This window comes from Heliangelus exortis, chromosome 2 (assembly GCF_036169615.1).
Source record: "Heliangelus exortis chromosome 2, bHelExo1.hap1, whole genome shotgun sequence".
Taxonomy (NCBI): Eukaryota; Metazoa; Chordata; class Aves; order Apodiformes; family Trochilidae; genus Heliangelus; species Heliangelus exortis.
In genome coordinates, this window is record NC_092423.1 from 107,392,745 (window position 1) to 107,418,197 (window position 25,453).

At 41.8% G+C, this 25,453-nt stretch overlaps 1 protein-coding gene and 1 long non-coding RNA gene across 2 annotated transcripts in view; one reads left to right on the top strand and one right to left on the bottom strand.

Moving 5' to 3' along the window:
• Positions 1–5,002, bottom strand: part of LOC139793156 (uncharacterized) — a 569,166-nt gene extending 564,164 nt beyond the window's left edge. The window contains exon 1 of the long non-coding RNA XR_011724526.1: positions 4,954–5,002. This is a non-coding gene — a long non-coding RNA (uncharacterized lncRNA). The remainder of the gene's footprint in view (positions 1–4,953) is intronic.
• Positions 699–25,155, top strand: LOC139793152 (desmoglein-2-like). Its single transcript, XM_071737406.1, has 15 exons — positions 699–907; positions 7,131–7,166; positions 8,003–8,137; positions 9,218–9,376; positions 9,659–9,803; positions 10,848–11,008; positions 11,816–11,950; positions 12,107–12,292; positions 13,264–13,523; positions 14,841–14,983; positions 15,504–15,731; positions 17,406–17,636; positions 18,629–18,766; positions 19,956–20,281; positions 22,416–25,155. Exons 1-15 carry the CDS (start codon positions 860–862, stop codon positions 23,403–23,405), a joined length of 3,321 nt encoding a protein of 1,106 aa, XP_071593507.1. The 5' UTR covers positions 699–859; the 3' UTR covers positions 23,406–25,155.
• Positions 25,156–25,453: the final 298 nt, after the last annotated feature.

Here is a 25,453-nt window from a genome sequence, read left to right on the forward strand (position 1 = left end):
CAACAGTAATAAGGAGTCACAATGTAATTTTAAAGACTCCCCGAAGGCTGGATCCCTCCAAGCCCTCATAGTATCCCACTCAGTATCATAGCCAGCTGCTTCAGAAATTATTTACAGCACTTAAGTGTGATCTTGGAAAGATTCATTAGGGAAGTGCCTCAAAGAGGAGAGGATGTATGAGAAGTATATTTAATCGTTTTGCCATCGTGAAGAATCAGTTATGCCTTTGTAAGCAGCAATTAATCAGATTCATCCAGGAAAGATCTCTACCGGATAAGAGTAGAAAGGATATGGCTCGGGGCATATTAAAACGAAAATTACAGGGAAGGTTATGCTAAAACAACTCACTATTTTATTTTCCCACGAGACTGTAGTCCCGTCCCCCCCATCAATTACTCGTTAATTTGTCATTTTATCGTCACAGTTGCTTTGCATGACTGCTACGCCCTCCACCACACTTCCCGTGGCGGGGAGGGGGGGGAAAGCGACAAAAATCCAACTCTGAAAGCCCCAGGGAAATGGCGGCCACCCGCCCGACGGGCTGCACTGCCGGCACAGCTCGGCACAGCTCGGCGAGGCGCAGCCGGGACACCTCGCCGCGGGCCGGGCGCCCCGAGGGTGGGTCTGGTCTGGTCCGGTCGAGTCGAGTCGGGTCGAGTCGGGCCGGGCCGGGCCGGGTCGGGCGGGGCTGGGGAGGGCCGGCCGTCACCTGCCCCCTCCCGGCACCGCGCACCGGGGTTCCCCGCCCGGTACACTCCACCCACCCCAGGCTACTTGTGCCCCCCTCCAGGGGCCGCCTCCATTTCCCCCGAGGAGGTGACCGGGACCCGGGCGGAGCGCGGAGGAGAGGGCGGCGGCCATGTCGCGGGGACCCGGCGGTGCGGCGATGCGGCTGCTTGCCCTGGTGGTGAGTCCCCGGCCCCCGACGTGGGGTTCCTCCGTTACCGGGAGGCTGAGGAAGGAAGAGACTCCGCTTTACCGCAGGCGGGGGGTGGGGAGGTTGTTGCGCAGCCTTGCGCGGAGCTGTGGGAGAGGGATGGCGGGGAGCGGCGGAGGCACCGCACGGCCTCGGGGGCTCATGTGTGGCCACGGGGGTGAACTCTTCCCTGGGGGACTTTGGCCGCGCTCCCGCCGCCGACTGTTTGTGGCTGGGAACGGGATTTCTCTCTTTGGAACAAAGATAAAAATCATCCGTTTGCTGTCGGAAAGCAGGTGAGGGTAGAAGCACCCGGTAGGAACGGTGCCTGGGATGGGTGGGGCTCTTCGAGACTCCAGGAGGGACAGAAAGGCGGTGAAGAGTTCGTACTGTTGCCCGCTTCGTGGTCTGCGTATGATCTGTATTAGCAAACTGCATTACTTTTGAAGAAATAGTGCCAGGAGGGGAAATGGATCATAAAGTATGATTTAGTGGAAGTTTTTATTGTCTTAGGGAAATTCTTAACAATCCAGGACACTCCAGGCTTTCTCCTGCACTATCCGTAACTCTGAGCTATCAGCCTTTAGACCTCCCACCCAGGCTAAAAGCAAGGAGTATTTCATAACAAACTGTGACCAAACCATCTGGTTCGTTTGATTTTGGCTGATGCTTTCTATATGTTTTAGAGAAATCTCTCTTTTCATATCTGCTACATTGTTCTTTAGCTTTTCACCTTTCCAGGCCGGCAAAATGCCTGGAAAGTCGGGACACCACCAGGCAGACAAAGGTGAGGGTGGAGGCCTCATTGGGCTGGGCCAGGGAGCTGGTCAGGGTTCAGGGATGGTTCTTTGCGTGGTGGCACTGGCAGGTGATGCGGATCACTTCAAACTCGAGATCCTGAAAAATCAGGTTTGTTAGCTGGAGACTTGTTGCCTGACAACTTTAACATAGGCTTGTGGTTGGCCACAAGTCAGCCAGCAACAGGTGGTCCTGTTCTTTGCAGCAAGCTGGGAATTATGGTTTTGTTGGAAAATATTTTATCCTTGGTTTGCCCAAAAAGAGCAATGGGAAATGTGCAGAGGGATACTTAATCAAAGGGTTCCACCCATTCTTTCTGTAATAGCTGAAGCCACAGCATCCTCTGTTTTGCTTGGCTTACACTGGCTCAGAATGTTGTTGGTTTTACCTGAAAAAAACAGGAAAATTATTTTTTCTCAGTTCTCCTTCAGTCTCAGCTAAAGCTGGGGCAAGATACTATATCCTATGGGTGAACTCAGTTTGGTGCCTAAATACCTTGTCTGGTAGAATACCAGGCCAAATAAAGCTTCCTTGGTTGATGTCAGGAGAGAGAGGCATTGCTGGGGTTTACCTTTCCTGTTTGGTTAGGTTTTTGGGGGTTTCTTTTTGCCTTTTTTTCCTAATCTGGACAAAGCTATTCATGTGGTGGAAAGTCTAGTGGCAAAAGTCAGGTGAGCATCAGATAAGGGTCATTTATGTCTTCTGGCATGCAGAGATTCACTGACAACTTCAAAACAAAATAAAACCTAGAAGTTCTGTGTCCCCAAAGCATCTTCTACTTTAGAAGCATCAAGAACTGTAAATTCTTCCTCTATGTTTTCCCTGGAAGTGTTTCTTGGTTCTCTGCAGTCCCTCCCTGCCCTCAGGCTCCATCCCTGTAATTTCATCCCTGGGTACTGTGCAGAGGTCACAGAAGCTTTCCCCTTGTCTCTGCCTCCCACCTTTTTTTGGGGATATCCAGGCACTCTGGACAGGAGTGCACCCATGGGGCTGGGGTTGGGCTTGGCACACTGTGTGTCCTGGGCACACAGCCAGAGCCATGGGCTTGCCAGGCAGGCACAGCTATTGAGGATTATGAGACTGGCAGGTGGCTCAAGTCTTATCTAAAAGGGGTGGGCATCACATCTTCAAGAGATGAAATCTTGGAACACTTCCTACTTTTCAGTGAAAGAAGAGTTGATAGATGTATGAGTCTTACTATGCAAACAGCAAAACCTACTTTTCCTCTGAAAAACTTGTCAGATTGTACTTCCTTGGTGTTGGGGATGTTAGTCTTGGACTGGATGTCATGAAATTCAGTCCAGAATGCATTAGATCACTATTGTAATGTCAGAGCCAGTAGAAATTACTGGAATCCAAATTTCTTACACAAGATTAAATTTAAAAGACCAACCAAAAACTAATGTGATGCTTAGTTTTAGAAAGAGCAAGAGTGAGATAATTCAAAGCAGCCTAGCTTCTATCACGTGTAACATTTTAAACTATGGTAGAAGTATTTACAAGCATCTGTGCATTGATCAACAATATATAATTAATTAATACTGTTAATATTAATAATATATAATATAATTAATACTGTTTCAAAAAGGCAGGGAGAAACCAGCACTATGGCAAGAGATGGAAGCAGGTGAGAAATACATAAGATCCACTTGGACTAAAGCTGTGTATTATTCTGGACACTAGACTTCAAAATAAAGTGAATCTGCATAGGGAAGTCTAGAGAAAACAAAAAAATGCAGTCTACTTTTGGAAAATCCTGTTATGTGATTCCTGAAATAAGATTAAACAACTCAGAAAAGAAAGTGGGTAAGATGCATGGTAGGTTTTCAGATATATGAAGGGTAATTGTGAAGAGAAGAGTAATAGTGAAGAGAACGGAATTATGTTGTTCAGTGAGAGTGTTATTAACATAACAAAGAGGAAGATTTGGTTTAAGATTAAGACATCTCAGTATAGGTGTTTGATTTCTGTTATGGTAACTGGAGTGGATGCATCCATATTAATCTCCAATAGTTGGTTGGATTGAATTGTGCTTTCAAAGCAAAGCTGCAGAGTGTGCAAACCTGATCCCTCTGGCTTGAAAATACACTGGGATGTGCATCCATCTGCTCATGGGCTTTTGGTCTGTAGGACCAGGCTAATTCTATTCTGAAGTCACAACCACAAAACATGGGTTGAGTAGTGTTGGGTTCTCAGCAGCAGCTTCGTTGCTCTACAGATCTTCTCCTATTTGCTATACAAAGTAGACATAACTACAGTCAGTGGGGTCCAGAGAGAAAAAGCAGATGTGGGCTGGCTTTGGGGTAAATTGAACTGTTCTGTGATGCCCTCGTCTGTGTTGGCTGTATTTCTGTTGAGTGTAACAGCAGCTTAGGCACATAGTTTTCATTTAGACAGGTAAATTTATTTGCCTTATTCTGAAACTGAATCTCGTTTAAATAAGCAACGTGATCAACCTGCAGCAAGCTGAAAATTAGGAAAATAAAATTAGGATAAAAAAATAACAAAGGCTTTTTCACCTGTAAGGCTTGCTGGGCACTATTGTGGCTTAACTAGGGAGTCTGTGGGGGCCTCCTTCACTTGTTTTTAAGAACAGATTCAACAGCTGTCAGGAAGCACTTGGTGTAGTTTGCCTTGCTCAAGGGTCTAGTAGATAACCATGGATGGTCTCTTCAGCCTGCTTCTCTGAATGTGAAAGATCTCTACTTGACTGCTGTCTTCATCAGGAGACAGCTGTCTCACAGAGGAGGTGTGAGATCTAAATCTCCTCACACTGCGTGTAGGAAAAAACACGTTTCTAGGACTTAGTGTTTCATCGTGTAGCAAATACAGACACATACCTTCTTGCACAGTCTGTGTCTTTGCAGCATAAAACAAAGCTGCGTATTCAAAATGTGTCCTTTAGTCATTTCCTGACTATGCTTGAAGATGGATTTGGGCAAGAGCAGCCTTGTACTCCCTACACACAGCAGTCACTCCCTTCTTTCCCGTGCCCTCTCATCTAGTCCTGCTACTTTCCTGTATTATTTCATTCCATTTCTGTTACTTCAGACATCAAGTTTTCCACTTTGTTTTCTGGAACCATCCATTTTTCTTCTGACAGTCCCATCTCAGCAATGTGTCATCAACAGGTGTGATCACTAGATGTCTGTTTTTTATGCCAAGGCTGTGATTCACATCAAATGACATACAGGACTTTCCTATTTGTGCTAAGCCATTTAATAGAATGCAGCTCTAACATATAAAAAAAAAAAAAAAAAAAAAAAAAAAAAAAAAAAAAAAAAAAAATCAGAATTCAACACCTGCTGGATTTGTAACTTTCCTAACTTTTCCCTTTTCCAAGAAAATGTCACTGAAAAGTGCTTTTCTGTTTTTTAAAGTTTTTAATAAAAATGTGGGATCCCTCATATATATTTGTTCCACATGTATTTATGCATCTCATAAATAAAATTGTGATTTTAGACAGCTGCTGTAGGTATCTTAGAAGTCCTGGATGAGATTACCTGTGCACTATTGACAGAAAAGTACAAGAGCCGAAGTATTTTTTGTTGTCATAGGAATAACACAGAATGCTTTGAAGCTGTTTTGCTGCTAAGTAAACCAGGCTGATTTTTACTTTTACCTATCTTAATGAAAGACTCCCTGCTTTCAGTGACTAATGGGATTTTCTCCACTTCCTTCATACGTGTCTCAGTGGAACACCTGCTTATTGTTGAAATTCAGACACTTCTGTTTGTACTGTGGTTCTCGGATTTCCAGTACAAGGAAGCTTTTCACCTTGTCCCTCTTGTCTCCAGTTGGTATTGAGACACAAACACTTCTCCCTGCAGTTTACTCATAAGAACAAACAAGAATGTTCACTATGACATCTTGGAAACTATACACCTTCCAAAAGAGTTGCAACTTCTGTTGGAAAACCTTGATTATAAATCAAAATTCTGCTGTCACTCCTGCAGGTAGAATCTTGTTAACCATGAAAATAGATTTTATTTTAATAAAAAAACTAATAACTAATAACAAAGAAACAAAACAAGATTAAGAATAGTGATGAAAACAACTTGGTCTAAAGCCATCACAGAGTAAATCTTTGGGGAACTCACTGTGTGATTATCTTTGTCTTTAGAACATCTACATTGGGAAAATTGCTGTTTGAAAAATAGTTTTGCTGTGCAAGTTGAAACAGTGGTCTGCTACATTGCTCAACATCATTCACAGCATTTCTGCATTATGTGGGAAAGAGATAACATCTTTAAATATATAAAAAAAATAATAAAAAAAAAAAAGCTGTCATCAATAGAGGAATCAGGGCTGAGTCATAGGGATGAACAGGGAGAGCCCAGTCAATAGCCTGGAAACCAAAGAGAACATGAAATCCTCCTTGACTGACTTCAGTAAGAAATTGCCTTTTCTGTGGCTGGTTTGCCTTAGGCATTAGTACTAGTAAATAAATAAATAAATAATGTGGATTTAATAGTTCTGAGAACAGTAGAAGAATTCTATAGAAAGCTCAGAAGCTCTATTTATTCATTTCACATGTTGTAATAAAGTTACTTCTTGTTGTTACTCTTTCCCAGTGCCCACATTTTGCATTGTCTGGGCGTTTTTGATAGTAGTAGAGTCCTTGTTGTGTGGACAGAGGACATAAAGACAGGTCCTCCAAATAATTTGGCTGATAGCTGCAGCTCCTGCCATCCTTCCATACTAATAGGGTGTTTAAGGGCCTGCATAGCTGTCCTGGTGGCTGAAGAAATGGGCAGTCCCAATGCTGGGTGTTAAGGGATCAGGTTTTGTGAGAGCAGGCATGATTTCCTTGCTAGTGTGTGTGTATCTAACTCTGCTTTGTCTCAGTAAGAGGAGGGTGTATGTATGACATACCTCCTCCCAGCAAGACACTAAGTAGAGACCTGCTTCTGTCACTTCAGCTGATGTTTTGATTAATGCTTACTTTTAAACGTTATCTAATCTGTGTGTTCTTTCATGTGGTTGGTGACCAATCACAGCCAGTATAACCCGTGATTTGTCCAGGAGGGAGAGCTTCTCCAGAGTGCTGCTGGCAACCATCACTTGATTCTAGCAATGGCAGTTTCCCATTGTTTTGGAATGCTGAAGTGCTATACAACACTAAAACCTGGTTGTTTAAAAATTACTAAGTCTGCATTTATTTTTAAATATATATTAATTGCTTATTATCTATTTACTGCTGGGCGAAAAGTGCAAAACATAATAACTCTACAATTATAGTGTATGTTTGGAATGTGAATTATTATGGGTAAATTTTTCAGCAGCTTTTGTGGAATAATATTAATTTATAGAGGTCAGATGCCCTCTTCTGGATTTGCTGTTCTTATGTCAGTGAAGTTTTACTACTGCTAAAGTGACATAGAATTAATAATGATTATCATATCTTTCATTGCAGATCTGTTTGAATTATGGAAATGGACTCTATGTGAAGGTAAAAAACCTGCTTTGTGTCTGAAAAAGGGCTCTCTGAGCAAAGTGCAAGTGTCAAAGGCATGCGTTACTTGAGTTGATAAATGTCTTGATTTTTACCATTTTCTGAAACATGAAATCTGTGTAATGAATACTGAAATGAAATCTGAAATGTAAGTGAATAGATTTCTGCAGTCCATCAAAACTGAGTGGAGTTCAGCTTTGAGAAACTTCCCCTAAAATACTAAATTTGTAGACGTCTTTTTTTTAACTCTCTATAAATTAAATCAACTGTTATTTTATAGAGGACAGTAATTGTGGAGACATTTCCAGTTGTTAATCTGGAAGTGAACAGATACAACAGGGACTAAGCTGGCCAGGAGGATGAAGGGTGAGAATGAGGGATAGTTGAGCAAGGGGATCACATGCAGGATGAGTAGAGTCTGAGTACTGGGCAGTATTGGTGGAATGATTAACCGGTTAATAAGGCAGAAATGTTTGTTTAAAGCAGCCTTATTGCCAAACCTCTTCCCATGTCTGATGACATGCACTTACGTTTTCCAGAACAGGTGTATTTTCACTAACCCTTGGTCATGGGAACTTGTTCTTGTATTTAAAACCTGTCTTACCTAATTCTGTCTTGGTGAAAAAAACTAGTGTAGTTTTCTTGCTTAAACAGCTTTAGAAACTCACTGCTCTTGAGATTGTGGCTTGTAAGGTTAGTGTTGCCCCATGATTTCCAAGTTACTAGATATTGAAAGAGTAAAAACTCTTCAGAAGTCTGAGCTGCAGCAGCCACAGAGCATTCATCTGAAATGGCTAAATGTGATGCTGACATGCAGTCTTGTTTTTTCACAGGTTTATAATCGGAATGGCAGAAGCAGCCTGCTGTCCCACCCCAGCAGCCCAGTCAGACAGAAGCGAGAATGGACGGTCCCTCCGGCTTTCATACGGGAAGAGGAGGACAATTCCTATAAGAATCCAATTGCTAGAGTAAGCCCCAAAGAGAGAGAACTACAGAATGCATATAAAAATAGAGATGAAAATGTAAAATAAGAATGAGGCTGTCCTCAACGTATGCACAAAGATTTATTGAATTTTAAAGGACTACTGAATGGCAATTGAAGATTGCCACATTTCCTTCTTTTTCCTTCCTTGAGCAAGATGAGTTGATCTTGCACCCTTATTTGGCTCAATCATTTGTTTACCCAGTCCCCAGTTTTCATAATTCTGTAGAAGTGCAATACCTTAGAGTTTTTTCCAACTCCTAGTCAGCTGTGGCTGAACTTGGCAAGCGGGCCTCAAAACTGCTAGTGGTGATTGGGCAGAAGGGTGTACATGGAGCATACATGATTGTGTATGTCTGATTTTTTAGGAAACGGAGCTAAAAAAACCTGAGGTGTTACCCTTTGTGCAAGAGTGTTGTGCATTTGATTCAGCACCAGTGTTGAAACCTGAATTCTCTAACACCTGTCACTTCAGCATGTAAAGTAACTGCAGATGGTAGCAGGCTGTTACCCTCTGCTTGGGATGCCTCTTTGGTGATGCTGACACAAGGCACATGTGTTTTTCCAGATGTTTCAGATGCTTGCTAACAATATACAGCCCCTTCTGCCTGTGCCTCTGCGGGTCTGACCTTTCTTCCTTGGCTGTCATTTCCTCAGTCCTGGTCACACTTGCTAGCTTAGGTCTAATCTACCTTAAAAACTTGTCATATTTTATTTCCAGGCTTTGTTCAGATAATTTCAATCTCCTCTGCTCAACTCATTGTTCCAGGCTCTCTTTTTATTTTCCGCATAGTCTTTCTCCACATTTTATTTGCCCTTATCTATTTGATCAGCCCGTTTTCTTCTTTCCTCTCTTCAGTTTATCATCTTATCATGGTGGTTTTCCAGCTTTTCCTTGCAATTGTATCCTATCCCATTCTTTGTCCAAACAGTCCTGATTTTCTTCTCCCAGACACCTCTCCACTCCATGGTTCCTAATTGCTGGTATAAGCTAAATTACTTCATTTGCATTTTTTAATGTGGTTTTACTTGCCAAATACTAATTAATCTGATATATTCCTGCTAGATACATTCTGATCTTGAAGACACAGGGGTCGTGGTGACTTACACTATATCTGGTCAAGGAGTTACAGAACCCCCCTATGGATTATTCGTTATCAATGGAAAGACTGGAGACCTGAACATAACAGGAAGGGTTGACAGAGAAAAGACTCCAATGCTGCTTGTAAGTTAGATAGTAACTTTCTCCTTCTAGATGCCCTTCTATCCATTTTTTATTTATTTTGTTCAAATGTGTTTGCTTCAGTTAGTTTTAATCCAGTTTCTGGTTATCTGTGTGTGTAGGTGTGCTTATATTTCTAAGCATATTGTGTATGCTGATATAATGCTTCCATTTTATTATATATGTACTACATATATTTTTATATATTTATATTTTGCATATGCATTTATACGTATTACAGTAACTCATAGTATTTGCTTATTGTTTCTGTCCATATTATTCCAGCTCAGAGGTCATGCTTTAGATAAGAATGGAGCAAAACTGGAAGAGCCGATAGACCTCCCAATTAAAGTTGTGGATATAAATGACAATTTTCCAGTGTTTTCACATCAAGTTTTTGTTGGTTCAATTGAAGAATTAAGTGAAACAGGTAGCATTATTTTAATTTTTTTTTCATTTAGTTAGCTTTTCCCAACATGTGCAAGTGCATGAGCAGATACACTCTTTGCAGCAGCATGACTTCAGTAACAAGGATGCATTCTTATGCTTGTGTAGGCTAGTTTATACATGTGTGAGTGCAATTTTTTATTCAGGGCTAAGCTGTATAGTATGGTGATGGGAAAACATCCACATGAAGGCAGCAGAGAGCAATTATTCTTAGGGCATCTTTGGTGTAGTGTCAAAGCTACCACAAACCCAGGGACCAGAGCCCTTCTGCAGGAGTTGCAAAGAGAAATTCAGTCTGCTTTCTGACTTTACAATCCCAGCCTATTTGGGAGGGACTCTACTCTGCCATGCTCACGAAGAGCCCTTCTTTATCAATGGGCTGGAAGGGAACTTCACTGTTCATGTATATATGGCTGTGACCTAACCCTCAAAGAACAAATTAGTGGCAGTTTTCTTACTGATATCAGTAAACATAAGAGTGACAGATTATTTCCCTGAAGATAAACCAGAGTAAACCAACCTAATAAATACCAGGCATTGCATCCCTTCTAATGTGATCATAATCTGAGGAAAATTAATGACTGTCCTCTTGGGTGAGGTATTGAGTTCCCTCAACTTTCTTTCAAGTCCATATGGCAACTGCTGCTTTGCCTGAATGTATTTTGAGTGAATCTGTTAGCAAATGCAGCTTGTGGTTTAGAAACTTCTTCTTTCTTCTCTTTATGGTATCTACAGTTTTCTGACATCTTTAGACTTCAACCTGCTGTGTAATTCTGTTGCATTGATTTCTGTGAGTTACAAATATGCTGATGTAGTGGGTTTGGTTGTTAGAGGATAAACTTTTAATATGTGTGATTTGGATTTTAGGAAGGTTCCTTACCTCTAGTCATGAAATAAACAAAGGCAAGAGCACCAGAAAATTATGCAGTGTATCTGACAACAGTATCCTAATCTGTGACATTACAGTAAAAATACTTGCCAGAGCATGGCAGTGTAAACATGCTATATTTTGTTTGTTTTTTTACAGGTACAATTGTAATGAGGATAAACGCAACGGATGCAGATGAACCAAATAACCTAAATTCCAAAATTGCTTTCAGGATCATTTCCCAAAGCCCTAGTGCTGCATTCAGTATGAATAAGGATACTGGCGAGGTTCGAGTAGCAAAAATAAACCTTGACAGAGAGGTAAGAAAAAACTCTTCCCATTTAATGTCTCTCAATAGTGTTTTTCTGATGCCTTCAACTCCACCTATCAGGCTGGGGAGCTGGCCCTTCTACCTTCCTTCACCTCCCTTAGGAGTAAAGCCTTGTCTGGCCAATACATATTTTTCAGGGACAGGGTGACAAGATTAAGATTGTAGTTCCCATCACCTTTCTAGTACAGCACTAACCCAAATGGCTGTTGCTTTCTCTCCCTCCCATACAGCCAGGACAGCAAGAGGACATTTCTCTGTGCTGGAGAGCATATGGCAAAGACAGCTCAGATCACCATGAGCAAAGCAGCTGGCCACATCCAGGTTTTCATAGCCTGCTATGCAAATCATAGTGCACAGTATGAGGGTGGGTGCTGATGTGAAACAGCATTGAAAGCCACATATTAACAGCAACTTTACCTATACCTGCATGAATTTTCACTGGCCAGCAGATGGTGATCTAGATGTTAGCTCTGGAGATGACAGCAGCATCTCTGCCTCTAGCACTGTCTGGACATGCAGGTTATCACTGGTCCTGTCTCTGTTTATGGCTGCTCAGTATTTTTTTATTTGCCAAATAAGTATACTCTAACTCTTTGTGAGGGAGATAAAGAAGTCCCAAATCCTTTTCAAACCCTCAGCTCTACTCCTGTCAAGGTAGCTGTGTGTGAGATTTACTACTAGCTAGAGGGAAAAGGAGTTATAATTGGTGACAAGGACTATCAAAATGTTATACAGATAATACAACAAAGAAAAAAATTTAGCCTGGTTTAAATACTTTTATTTCTTATCATGGCAGATACATAGCAGCTATTCCTTGGTGGTAGAAGCAAAAGACCGTGGTGGTGAAATAGGTGGGAATGCTGCAACATGTGATTTAGAAATCAAGATTTTGGATGTCAATGACAATCTGCCTGTGGTTGAAGGTAATGTGGTAAGTATATTTTTCACAATATTTGGCATGTTTTGGCAATTTTGGAATTTACACATGCCACTATGCCATTCCTTTTAAAGTGGTGCAAACTTTCTTGGCATTGGTGAAACAAAGTAAATCGTGACATCTTTTTAAAACAGTGTTTTTCCCTTGCAGTTTGAAGGCAGCATTGAAGAAAACAGAGCAAATGTGGAAATTTTGCGAATAAAAGTATTTGACAAAGATGAAATGTTTTCTGATAACTGGCTGGCAAACTTTTCATTTGTTTCTGGAAATGAAGATGGCTTTTTTCATATAGTAACAGATACCCAAACAAATGAAGGAATTTTGACTGTTGTGAAGGTTAGTATATTCTTTGGAGAGTGTTCCTAAATATTAGAATAATTTGTTTCCCCTAACTTAGCATGCAAATTAATTATATTAGTTAGTATGTAAATCATATAACTTTACATGGTGTACACTCCTCCTTTGGCATATTCTTTGTTGATGTCTTCAATAGTAAATAATTTTGTCCAGCTTTTTTACTATTTACATTCTGTATGATCTCAAATATGTATCTAGTGGGGCAGAAGTTCCCAAACTTTACATGTCTGGTAGCAGCGCTAACATATATGCTGTAAACTTCCCCATATTTTTGTTCTTCTTTCTGGTCTCATTTTAAATTTCTTTGTTTCTCATGGCCACAGATAATCGTGCAGACAATACCTAGTTCATAAGTCATGGGCTACAGACTATTTCACAGACTTCCATACCTTGAAATTTTGAAAGTATTGTCCATAAAGGGAAATTTCCGTTTTATTAATTTCATTCCCCTTTAGTCCACAAGAACTGAAGGTGCAGAGTGCATTAAGTACCTTTTTTTTTTTTTTTTTTCTGCTCTCGTTTCCTTATCTGAAAGTTGATAATTGGGAAAAAATTATAAGAACTATTAGGTAAGTAATTTGATTTTAAAAAGAAATAAAAGTCAAGTAATAGTAACCACTGATTCATTGAAAGGCAGAATACTGTGGGTAGGAGTCATTGCACCAGCCTTGAATTAGTTTAAGTAGTATAGAGACATACCTATGGTGCCATCCATCAAGGATAAAAGAAGTAATCTTCCTTATGTACTTTAAAGAGTTGAAGCAATACATATTGAGAGCAACATGTTAACCAACAGTTCTTCCTTCCACTGTAGCACCCTCATTTAAATAATAAGGCTGGTACAGTTATATTTAAATAATATTATTTAAACACTAAGTGTGGGAGTGTTGCTTAGGCATCAGATTCTGCCAAATTCTGAATGTTTTTTTTCTTATTTTTTATTGATGTAGGAGCTGGATTATGAAAAAATGCAAAGCCTAAAATTGGGCATTGCTGTTACAAACAAAGCTGAGTTCCACAAGTCAATTAAATACAGTTATAAAGCACAAACAATTTCAATTAAAATTAATGTGATTAATGTGCGTGAAGGTGTGGTATTCCCCGGTGGAACAAAAATTATAGAAGCAAGTGAGAAAATACAGGTAAAACAAGTTATTGGACAGTATCAAGCCATTGATGAAGACACTGGAAAAATAGCAAAGGACATTATGTAAGAATCTTTCTATTACTCTTCATAACAGTGTATGTCAGAAATTAATTCTACTGTAAAATTGTGTATATTGAACTGAAATATTTTCAAAGCCAATTGTTTTCTACCAAGTATAATTCACACCTAAAACAACATCCTCATCAATATTCTATTACGTGGAAAATAGTTGACTTGAAAATCCTGCTTGTCTGGTCATTTGTGGTTAAACAAGAGTGTTTGGGCTGAAGCTGTCTGCTTGCATGCTGTTTGTCATGCCTGGATTCTTTATGGAGCAGACTGACTTGTCTGACTCGTCATCTGCAGGAATTTTAGGGAGAAATATACAGAATCATCTAGCAGTTGGGTAGAAAGGGTGTAAAATAGATAAGGCTGTGTGTGTATTTAGATTTTGAATTGTGCCTTTTTAGCTAAAAATTAGCTGAATCACCACCATGGCTTTTACACATGGTGCAGCCCAGCAGACGTATGTACTCAGTGGTGGGCCCCTCTCCCCAGTGTCTGTAATTCTGTCTCTCCTGGGTGGTTGCTGCTGAAATTTTGTTGTGAGCAGGGATGAAGGTGAAGAGGGCCATGACTGACAGCACAGGTCCATCTCCTGTTCTGGTCTCTCTCACTGAGATTAAGTACCTCCACACCTAAATCCTGGCTCTAGAGAAAAAAGAAGATTTCAGCATGCAGAAGTTCACAGAGCTGGTGAAAGGTCTAGAGGACAAGTCCTACATGGAGCAGCAGAGGGAAGTGGTGTTGTATAGCCTGGAAAAAAAGAGGCTGTCCTCCTACCTGTAAGGAGGTTGTAGTGAAGGGGGGGGTTGGTCTCTTCTCCCAAGTAACAGGCAATAGAACAAGAGGAAAGAGTCACGAGTTGTACCACAGAAGGTCTAAATCTATTCTCTGTATAGTAGGATATTAGGATATTGGATATTGGGAAAAAATTTCTTTACTGCGTGGATTGTCACACCCTGGAACAGGCTATCAAGGGAAGTGGTTGAGTCCAATGACTAAACACCTCCCTGGAGGTATTTAAAAGATGTGTAGAAGTGGTGCTTAGGGACGTAGTTTAGTGGAATACTTAGTAATACTAGGTGAATGGTTGGACTTGATGATCTCAAAGGTCTTTTGCAGCCAAAACAATTCTGTGATTCATAAATTCAGTTTTATAGTTGAAACCAGCTCCAGTGGCAGGAGTGTCAGACCTCAGACCTACAGATTTGGTCTCTGCTTTAAATGAAGAGTAAACATACAGTGAAGCTGCTTTTTTTGTTGATGGTTGTTTTCATCATTCTAAATGCATACATCTTTATGTACAATTTTAATTAGATACATGAAAGGAAGTGATACAGCAAACTGGATCACAATAGACCCAACCACAGGTGAAATCCGACTTGCCAAAAAACTTGATCACGAATCACCTTATGTAGTAAATGGTACCTACACTTTCACCATATTGGGTGTAACTACTGGTAAGTTGAGAATGGTTTTATTTTCACATTAATGGGCTTATTTAGGGTTTAGTTTGCCTTTCTGCAACTAAAGTTGTTTTAACCTCCCAACTTCTAACCAGACTTCCCAAGTCTGATAGGAACATCCCGTGTCAAGGTAGAACAGTTGATTAGCTCAGTATGCTAATTAACAGATTTCAGAGTCCTCAGTTTTCTTGAATGTTACACAAGAATGATGCCCTGAACTTCCTGTGTATCTTCTAAGAATTATCTTTCTGTAATCTGCAAGTTACTGGGTACCCATACACAGGAAATACTCTTTTTTTTAAGTTAACATAGTAAACCAGCTTACCTTCAAAAGAACTTTGTCAACATGTTTACCAATGTCAGGAATGAAATACTGCTTCCATAAGCTCCAGGGAGAACTCTTTCAACTTATTTCACCAGTGTTTGTGTTTTGGGAAATACCAAGGTTTCTATTTTAAGGTGAAATTTTTGTACTTTTCAAAGCAAATTAATTTTTCATATTTTAATATCTTAGATACTCCTAAGAAAACAGCCACGGGCACAGTCATCATTGATGTTAAAGATGAGAATGATAACTGCCCAGTTATTGTGAACCCTGTGCAAAATGTGTGTTCAAATGCAAAATCAGTTGATGTTACAGCTAATGATTTGGATGGTTACCCACACAGTGAGCCCTTCAGCTTTGCTGTCATTGATAAACCAGAAGGGACAGCAAAAAAATGGATAATTGGATCCAGAAATGGTAAGACAATACATTTTTAATAATTTTTAGGTTTTTGGAGTCCTAGTGTTATAATTTGTTAATTCCAGTCAAACTGACAGTATAGAGACCAAAACAGCCCCATGTGTATGGTGTCAGGCTTGAATACAGATCACTCACATTCTGCTTCCTTCTCTCTAATGGCTCTAAAAGCAAGTCACGTCTTCTGGGGCCTGTCACCTTCCCCCACTGGCGCCATCTTTGCCTATCTTGATGAACCATATGTGGGGACCAGGATTTTATGGGTAATGCTGGGATCAAACCATTTCTATCTTCTTATAAAAAGCATGCAATGATGGAGGATGCTTGTTCTAAAACTAAGAGCTTGGAGGTATGGTTGTGTTACTGGCTGTAGTTGCTTTACCTTACAAATAAATGTATAAATCAGTCTGAACAGTGGGCCTTGAAAAGAGGAAATACAGTGTACCTTGTCTAAGATTGTCTCGAACAATAAGAACAAAATCAAAAGTCATAAATAGTTTTAAAAGAGTATTTCCAAATGAGATGAACTCTTTCTTCTTGTATTTCCATTCATGTAAGTTTAGGAAATGTTTGTATATATAAATGGAGTATATCACAGAATCACCTGGGTTGGAAAGGACCTCTGAGATCATCAAATCCAACCCTTGACCCATTACTGCCGTGGTTTCTAGACCATAGTGCTGAGTGCCACATCAGTCTCTTCTTAAAAACCTCTAGGGATGAAGGAAGCACCACCTCCCTGGGCAGCCCATTCCAATGCCTGATCACCCTTTCTGTAAACACTTTTTTCCTAATACCTAACCTAAATCTCCCCTGGCAGAGCTTAAGTCCATGCCCTCTTGTCTTACTGGTGGCTGCCTGGGAGAAGAGACCGACCACCCCCTGGCTACCCCCTCCTTTCAGGGACTTGTAGAGAGTGATGAGGTCTCCCCTGAGCCTCCTCTTCTCCAGACTGAACACCCCCAGCTCCCTCAGCCCTTCCTCACAGGACTTGTGCTGGATCCCTTCACAGCCTCCTTGCTCTTCTCTGGACCTGCTCCAGCACCTCAATCTCCTTCCTGAACTGAGGGGCCCAGAACTGGACACAGGACTCAAGCTGTGGCATCACCAGGTCCCTTCCCTGGACCTGCTGGCCATGCTGTTCCTGATACAGGCCAGGATGCCATTGGCCTTCTTGGCCACCTGGGCACACTGCTGGCTCATGTTCAGCTTCCTGTCAATCCAGACTCCCAGGTCCCTTTCTGCCTGGCTGCTCTCCAACCACTCTGTGCCCAGCCTGGAGCTCCCCATGGGGTTGTTGTGGCCAAAGTGCAGGACCCGGCACTTGGCCTTGTTGAACCTCATCCCATTGGAATCATCCCAACTCTCCAGTCTGTCCAGGTCCCTCTGCAGAGCCCTCCTGCCTTCCAGCTGATCCACACTCCCCCCCAACTTAGTGTTGTCTGTGAATTTGCTAATGGATATATACATTAATAGTATAATAATAATATTATAATATACACCATAGCAGCAGCTAATTAAACTTAATTTTGTTGCATCAACTGTACTTAGCTGGAGTTTGTACTTAGTTTTGTTGAGAGACTGTGAAAGTTTTATTTCCTTTATTTTACAGAAGTTAACTTTCTCATTCCTCGTTTGTCTTTTCTTTTTCTTTAACCCCGGCTTCTGCCTCAGGCACCAGCATACAGCTGATACCACAAAACCTGAAGCCAGGCAGAGCTCAAGTTCCCATCCTAGTTAAGGATTCCCAAGGGTTGAGCTGTGCTGAAGCACAGTCTCTGCAGCTGACTGTTTGTGATTGTGGGGATGAAGGCATCTGCAAAGAGAAATACGTTGGCTCTAAGTCAGTGGGCCTGGGACCAGGAGCGATTGCGCTTATCGTCTTGGCATTCTTACTCCTGCTGCGTAAGTAGTTGTTCTGTGTATCTCAGGAGCACTGTAAATACCGTCTGCAAGGCATCAGAAAAGAAACAGTCCAGCTCCCAGGTGTTATCATCCTGGTATAAATTGTGTCAACTCCTTGCCTGTGTGAAGCCACAGCAAATCCCCAGCTAATTTCGGCAACGTCAGCATTTCACCTGCAAAGAATTTCAAGCTGTGCATTTTGAAATTAATATGTACAGCTGTAATATTTGTTTATGGTGCTGTAAATAACAGGTGGTGAAGCAGTAAGGAATCTTTCCAGTGTTCCCACACCTCTCAGTGTGAACCCTAACTCTTCCCACTCAAGCCACAGCATGCTCTCCACTCTCTTCTCTGCCCTCACTGCAGACCCAGGTTTGGTGTCTGGCTCTGAGCAGCATGTGGTGTTGTAAGACAAAACAGAAGCTCAAAAATAAGAGAATAATACCTGTAGTCAGGGTATGGCCATGTGTACCGGTGCTATGTTTGAAATGGCAAGTTTAATGCTTATGCTAATAGCAATCCAGCTGCGGCAAAACTAAGTCCGTGCCACAGGAACACATTCTGCTCCTGAAACTGGCTTGTTTTCATTTCCCCAGACAATGCTCTAGATGTGTCACAGGAGTGGTGAGGTGGAACATACATGATGCTGTGTTGTTATCTAGTGATAAAAGAACAGGAGTCAGAAATACTGGTTTTGGTATATGAGATCTTTTGATAGCAGTATAGCTATATACATGTGTCATCATCTGTGGGACTGAGGCCCCAGCAGATTATTTGTTAGTTTTCTCTCTAGGAATCCAGCCTGCCATACATTTCTAGGAAATTTCTTGAATATTTGGAAGTGTCTTCAGTCTTTATCAGCCCTCATTCCTTTCAGTAGGTCACTAAAGATAAATTTCAGTATGAGAGCTGACCAGTTTTCAGTACTGCCTTTTAGCATGCTTTGAACCTCATCGTCACACAGCTAATGGCAAACTTCTCTTTCCCCATAGTTGTTCCACTGTTACTGCTGCTGTGTCCCTGTGGTTCAGGAATGAAGGGAAAAAAGGGATTTGTTGTGATACCGGACGGCAGCGAAGCGATGTTGCGTCAGTGGAACAGCGAAGGAGCAGCTCCTGAGCAGAAGGCATGTATCCCTCATAGTGTTGCTCTTTGACTTCTGTCCAGGTGTTCATTTGACACTTGGCATTTCTTCCACGTTACAGGCTGCTGTTTCAGGGCCGTGCAGCAGATTTTAACCACAGGTGAACATTAATTATCATTAATCCTGGAAGTTTCAGTGAAGGATGCATGGAAGATGAGTTCCATCAGTAGCTCTGGAAACGCCAGCCATGGTGTTTCAATCTTGAAGAAAAGGGGAAGCAATCAAGCAAACTTTGATGGTATCTGAGCAGGAGATATGAGTGTGAGAAAAGCATTGGTGATGTCAAGAGTGTAGTATTTGCATTTGCAAGCCTGGAATGTTCTGCACCCCTTTGGGAGCATAGTAAAGTAACAGAAGAATGGGTTATAAAGCTTAGCTTCTATTTAAAGTTTCAGGTACATTTCAAAATTACTTTCCTGTGTATTTGCCGTCTTAAACAGAGTAAATTCTTAAAAATAAAGATGGCAGAAAAAAAAATTCAAATCTTCAGAGAGAGCAGAGTGAATACCAAGAGAGGGTTGCCCATTCTTGCTATGCTATAAAACCCAGTTTTCAAAGAACAAGGGCATGATACCCAATAACAAAGAAACAATAGTCAAGTAAAAGACTACAACTGTGGGCCAGTGCTCACACTAAACTCTTGATAAAAGACAATTAAAAGGGAAGCCAAACTGCTAAAAAAGAGTAGGGGGCCAGGCAGCACTGTGGAGGTAGCAGGCAGTGCACACTCATCCACTTTGTGTTTGTCTAAAGCTGGGCAGATATTGGAACAGCTGAACTCCCTAGAATTTTGCTAGCCACCTTTTGGTGGAGTTTTTTTGTTTGGTTTTTGTTGTTGTTGTTGCTGTTGTTGTTCTTGTTGGGGTTTTTTCCAGGGTTTTTCTTTTCTTTGTTTGGTTGGTTTTTTCTGCTTTCACTCCCAACCCCTTGAGTTTCAGGAAAACAATGATCTATAGAAACATTTCCATGATCCTTGGGAATGCAGCTGTGGAAGCTGCACCCAGTTTCAGGAAGCCCTTTACTCTGCAGCAACATGCATGAGTGCGAATTCAAACAAGTCATAAGACAGCATCCTCCCAGGTCCCACCCAGTCCCACTGCTGGTTTGGTGAGTTCTGTGTGCTAGACAGCACAGCTTTCATGTCACATCCTGATCTGTGTTATTTATGTAGCAAGTGCTAAGCTTCATCTCACCCACTGCACTGGAGGACTCAAAAGGAGCAATCATCGGAGCAGCAACAGCAGCAGGAATGAGTGGAGAGGAAACTGCAACAGGAGGAGGCAGCTCTGTCTCTCATGTAAGAGAGCATCACAGCATTATTACCAAGGGAAGATGGGAAGAACAGAGACATCTCCTTTCTGGTGCTGAGCATGAAGCCATGGCAGCTGGAGGAGCTCAAGTCATGGCAGGTGTAGAAGGCAAGACTGTGAGGGCTGGAGGAGTCACAATGGGAACCACAGGAGCCATGAATGAAGAATTTTTAAGAGACTACTTCAATGACGTAAGCTTATGACCCAGAACTAACAGTATTTTGGTATTTAAGCTTAATGTTGGGAAATGCTGTTCATGTTATTACAAACACAGATGAGTAGATACGTATATATAAACAGTCCTGATACAATGGCCAATGCTGCTTGCATCTGGACTTGATGGTGCTAAGGATTTTTGCATTAGGCTCCCATCTGGGACTTTGAGCATGACAGTGCTCAGTCTTGTAGCACTGGGTGCTTCCAAGTTCTTCCACAATGAGACACTTCTCTAGAGGATGGTGCTTTGGTATTGTATCCAGAATATTCAGCAATGACCAAGGAGCCCCTTGCCCAGGAAAAAGCTGTGAGAAACACTGAGATACAAATCTAGGGGACTTAAGTGCATTAATCTGGCCTGTAGGGAGGTATCTGTGACTCACCATGAGTCACAGCTAGAAACTTTACCATGGAGCCAGTTTCTTAAAGATAAGCCATAGATGTCAAATGGTGGAGGGTGGATCAGCATTTTCAAAGTAGCTGATGAAGTAGGTGATGCTGGACTTGTCTCTTTGCCCAACATCCTGGTTAAAGGGCCTTTCATCAGCACTGTGAGAGGCACATGTTGCAATCCCCTTCCTGACTGTTTTTTTTTGGGTTGGTTGGTTTGTTGGTTTTTTTTTGGTGACCCAACCATCGACCAGTAGACTGTTCCTACTCATTGCAGCTATCCCTTGTGTAATGCACATCATTAGTCTTTAGGTTGGTGAGCTCCTTGGAGTGAAAGTTTCATTTCCACATGCCAGGGAGCGTAAGGGTTGTTCATCACTTGTACAAATAAAACATCTTTACACCCAACAGCTGGCTGATGATGTGCTTATGCAGGGGAGTAGCTGTGCATGTTTGAATCACCACCTCAGGCCAGGGAAGGGTGTGAGCAGAGGATACTTTTATGTCTCCTGAGTGCTCTAGCTACTGGTGTTCTAGCTTAACAGATTAAACAGTAGCAATTCTGCTGCCTTCTGCTTTTTGCACTTCATAGTATCAAGACAAACTTTAAACATAGCTGTCATCTGAAGTCATGCAGGACAGCTTAATACAGGTCGTATTACAGTACTCTTTACAACTTTTGTGAGGCTAAAATATCTCAGAGCAGGGGGGGGAAGAGGACGAGAACTCAAAAAAGTAACCAAACCAAAGTGTCAGATGCATACTGGCTTTTGTAGAAGCACCTCAGGTAGTGTGCCTACTTCCAGGATCAAACATAGATGAACATTCAGAGGCAATCTGGGTCTGGATATATACCACATTACACAGATGCCTGAGCTAATATGTACTCTATAGCTTTGAATGTGGCAGAAAAGTGGTTTTGAGCACAAGCCAGCAGCTTTGTTATGTAGAGCTGGTTCAGCAGGCCCAGGGGATTTGGCTGTTTTCACCCCTGGAACTGGGTAAACTGGCTATTGCAAAAGTTTACATGGGTATTTGTGCTATCACTGGCAGCAACTCGATTGCAGATGCTGCTTTCGGACTGAGCTGGCCCTGGAAGCAGAGTAGGCAGAACCTGTGAGCCTTTGTGGCTTGCATAGAGCCTAAAATTTTATATGCTGGACTACTGTTCCTGCAGTTATCAAGCCATTTAACTTTGTGATTTGTTTGCTTTTGGGCTCCTTGGGTGTGATCCTGCAGGCAATGCTAGTGAAAAGGGCAATGGCAGGTGATAACATGTCAGCTTGTACTCATTAAATGTACATTTAAATGTTAGGACACGCTCAGACAGAGTTTGGGCACTGTGCCATGAACACCTCAGTTAGAGCTGAAGTTCATTCACTGCACCAAGATAAAAGCAATCAGTTTGTGAGGATGGATCAGTATCACAAATGGCACAATTCCTGGTAGGAATAGCAGCAGGTGGTGATAGTACCCAAGGTTATCAATTTAATTTCACATTTTTCTTCTCATCATGTGTATCGTGGAGTTCAGTCTAATTTCAAAAAAAAAAGCAAAACACTCTTTTAAGTACTGCCCTCACTTTGTTGACAGCTTCTGTGGGTTCAGTTAAATTTTTTTATTTTAACTTTTTTGACACAAGCGTCCCTGATTTCCAAGTTTGTTAAGTCTAAAGCTGGCACTAACAACCTTTTTCTTGCTTTTGTTTTCTGTCTGTAGAAAGCTGTCTCTTTTGCGGATGAAGATGAAGCCAAGGCTGCAAACGACTGTCTCCTGGTTTATTCCCAGGGAGAGTCAGGCTCCCCCCACGGCTCCATCGGCTGCTGCAGCTTCATCGAGGGTGATCTTGACGACCATTTCCTTGATGACTTAGGAGATAAATTTAAGACTCTAGCAGAAATATGTATAGGCAGACAAATCAACATGAAAGACAGTAGCTCCAGGAATGAATCAGGTTTCGTTCTTAATGATACAAAGTCATGGTTCTTAGATCAGCAAAACGCTTCCAGCTCTGAGCAAGCCTTTGCCTCAGGCAGCCACTTCCAGCCCACCCCTCCGGTACCCGTGGGCAGTGGTGCAGGAGGAGACACCTTGTCTGAGGAGGTGGTCACAGAAACAACTTTCTCATCCCGCTCTGGGCAGTGCAACACCCAGCCCCTCCCCACTGCCCACGCAGAGACTAATTTCACCACAATTGAGACATCCTACTCTGCAGGAGCTCCTGGCCACTCGGCCACTGTCTTTCTAGAGCCCAAATTTAAAGAGAACCTAGTGGTGACAGAGAGGGTGCTGGCACCTGCATCAAGCTTGCAGGGCATGGTGGAAATCCCCAGTTTGCCACAGGGAAGTAACGTGGTGAAGTCAGGAGCTCTGACAGGTCAGGATCTCCCTGACTCCCAGTATGTCGTGGTGAGGGAGAGGGAGAGGGTCCTTGTGCCTGCTGCAGAGCAGGGCTCACTCAGCTTCCCTGAGCTGGCGGAGGGGCACAGCCTGGTGGTGAACAAAAGGGTGGTGACAGCACCAGGGGGGCAGAGCAGGGGTGAACAGGCAGCAAGTGCTGGCACAGGAAAGCAAGAACACGTGTTGATCACAGACTCCCTGCTCAACCAGGTGGGCTCCAACATAGAAGGAGCACCTCCTGCCAGCGCCACACTGAGCAGGTCTTCCACGGTCACCAAATACAGCACGGTGCAGTACACTCGCTCATAACCTGGCACCTTGCAGGGGTAACAGTGTCCAGCACCCTCTCATCTCAGGCTTTTTCTTGAGACCCGAATTTGCTGGAGCTTTTGGAATGAAATGGAGTGAAATGGACTCACGTCCAGTAGCTTATATAAATAAGGATTATGACCAAGAAGGTAATAAGGAAATCTGCTGTTGTTAAGCAACATTGGCAGTGATGCTGTTGAAGTGCAAGGATGTGGGAAATACATTTTTTTCCTTGTTTGCTGTTTTTTGTAATGGCTTTTTACAGTTTGGTTAGTGTAGTAATACCACATAACCACAGCTGCATAATTATGGGAAAGCATTTTAAAAGTCTAAAATCTAGTGTTGGATAGTAGCATGCAAAGCACAAGTTAGGTTTCTGAACTGTTGTTTAGTGTATTTGCTGAAGTGCCTCATAAGGGGCACCAGTTTCTCATGATGTGTTTGCCAACCATTACCTTGTGGGCCAGGCACCTCCCCCTGAGGTGCAGCTGCAGGTGTTCACCCTGGTGAGTCGCTAAGAAATCTCTCCTGCCTGAGAAGGAGACCACCAGCCTCCAAAACTAGCATGTCCTCAGGGCAGGGGTGTGTTTATCTCCTGGAGGGATGTCACAATTTCAGCTTATCAGCATTTGTACCTTAAGCAATCAATAATTGCTTATTAGCACAGGGGTTAAAGAGAGCAAGTAGCGATAGAGCTGAGAACTGCAATTTTTTTGTTACTTCAATGTAAAAATTCCATTACTTGTTGTGTGTCTAAGCTGTCACAGACAAGTAGGCATTTGCCTCGTACAGATTTTTAACTGGCTCCTAATTTGTCCTTTAGTAATGTGTGAGAAATGGCCAAAACTGACCTTAACTTAAGAGCCAGAGTTTCAGTCAGTGGCTTTGCTAGGAAAGCTTATGGCCCTTAGACATTGTAGGATCTGCTTTACAAGTGCAACTGGGTGATTTTAATTGTGTCTGAACTCATAGACACAAGCACAGAAATGTTGCCCTACGAGTGTGTGTGTGATTCTGCTGGCTCTGACAAGAAAAGGGTCCCTATGACTGCAACACTTAAACAATGGAAAGAAAAGTAGTTTTATGTGGCAAAAGCAGAAGAGAGTACAGCATAGTGTACAGCACAATATATATGCACATGTAAATATGTATTTGTAGGCAGTTTGAAACATTTTAAGGTGAATTTTATAGCCATACACTCCATGTGTCCTGTCAGAGTTAAAAAGTACTTTAGGTACTGGTATTGTGTTTATCTCATAGCTGTAAAATCAGCAATGCTGGTCATAGGGTACTGCAAAGCCTGTGCATCTGCAGAGCTTCCTGGTTGCCTGCATCTCTCCTGGAGTTTTTGTGCAGCTGCAGTGTTCTGTTTTCCACTGATAGGATTTGCCTTTGACTAGAAATGCTTTCAGTGTGTTTTTTCAGTGTATTTGATTTTACTTATAAGGGTGAAAACAAAAAGTAGAAACTATAGCTGTGCTCAACAGAATGCATCCTGACAGCTGGGACATTAAGTGGAAGAGTGCTTCCAAGCAAATTGAACTACTTGGTTGCTTGGGGTTGTTGGTTATTTATCTCTTAAACTTCATTTTTAAAGTATGTATATTTACTTTTAAGCAAGCATGCAGTTTAAAGTGCATGTTTTAAAGTTCACTTTTTCCTGCAGTTAGGGGGAATTAACTTACTTCTGAATTTTTAATGGAGTATTTTGTGGTTTTATGCAATCTTAAAATAAAGAACTCTATTGTAATTTTCTTTTAATTCTTCATTCAGTTCTAAGATGGCTACCAGGTGAAAACATTGACTTTCTTACTGAAGATTAAAAGTTTAAAGATAGAATGATGATTGGGATTCCCAAAACAGCCTAAAGAAATACATGAAAGAAACAAAAGTAAAAAAAGTTGGTATCCTGTTAACTTAGGTTCTGGAAAAAAAAAAAAAAAATAAATTCTGCCAGCATGTTGAATTCTATAAGAATATGATGCAAGACAACAGCATCCTATCCACAGATTTACTGGGCTTTGAGTCAAAATCTCACCATCAATTTA

Bases quoted from the DNA above. Each gene is read 5' to 3' on its own strand.
- LOC139793152 (XM_071737406.1), top strand. From the start codon at position 860: ATGTCGCGGGGACCCGGCGGTGCGGCGATGCGGCTGCTTGCCCTGGTG. The intron at 9,377-9,658 runs GTAAGTTAGATA...ATATTATTCCAG, and splicing joins AAAAGACTCCAATGCTGCTT to CTCAGAGGTCATGCTTTAGA. The intron at 12,293-13,263 runs GTTAGTATATTC...TTATTGATGTAG, and splicing joins GAATTTTGACTGTTGTGAAG to GAGCTGGATTATGAAAAAAT.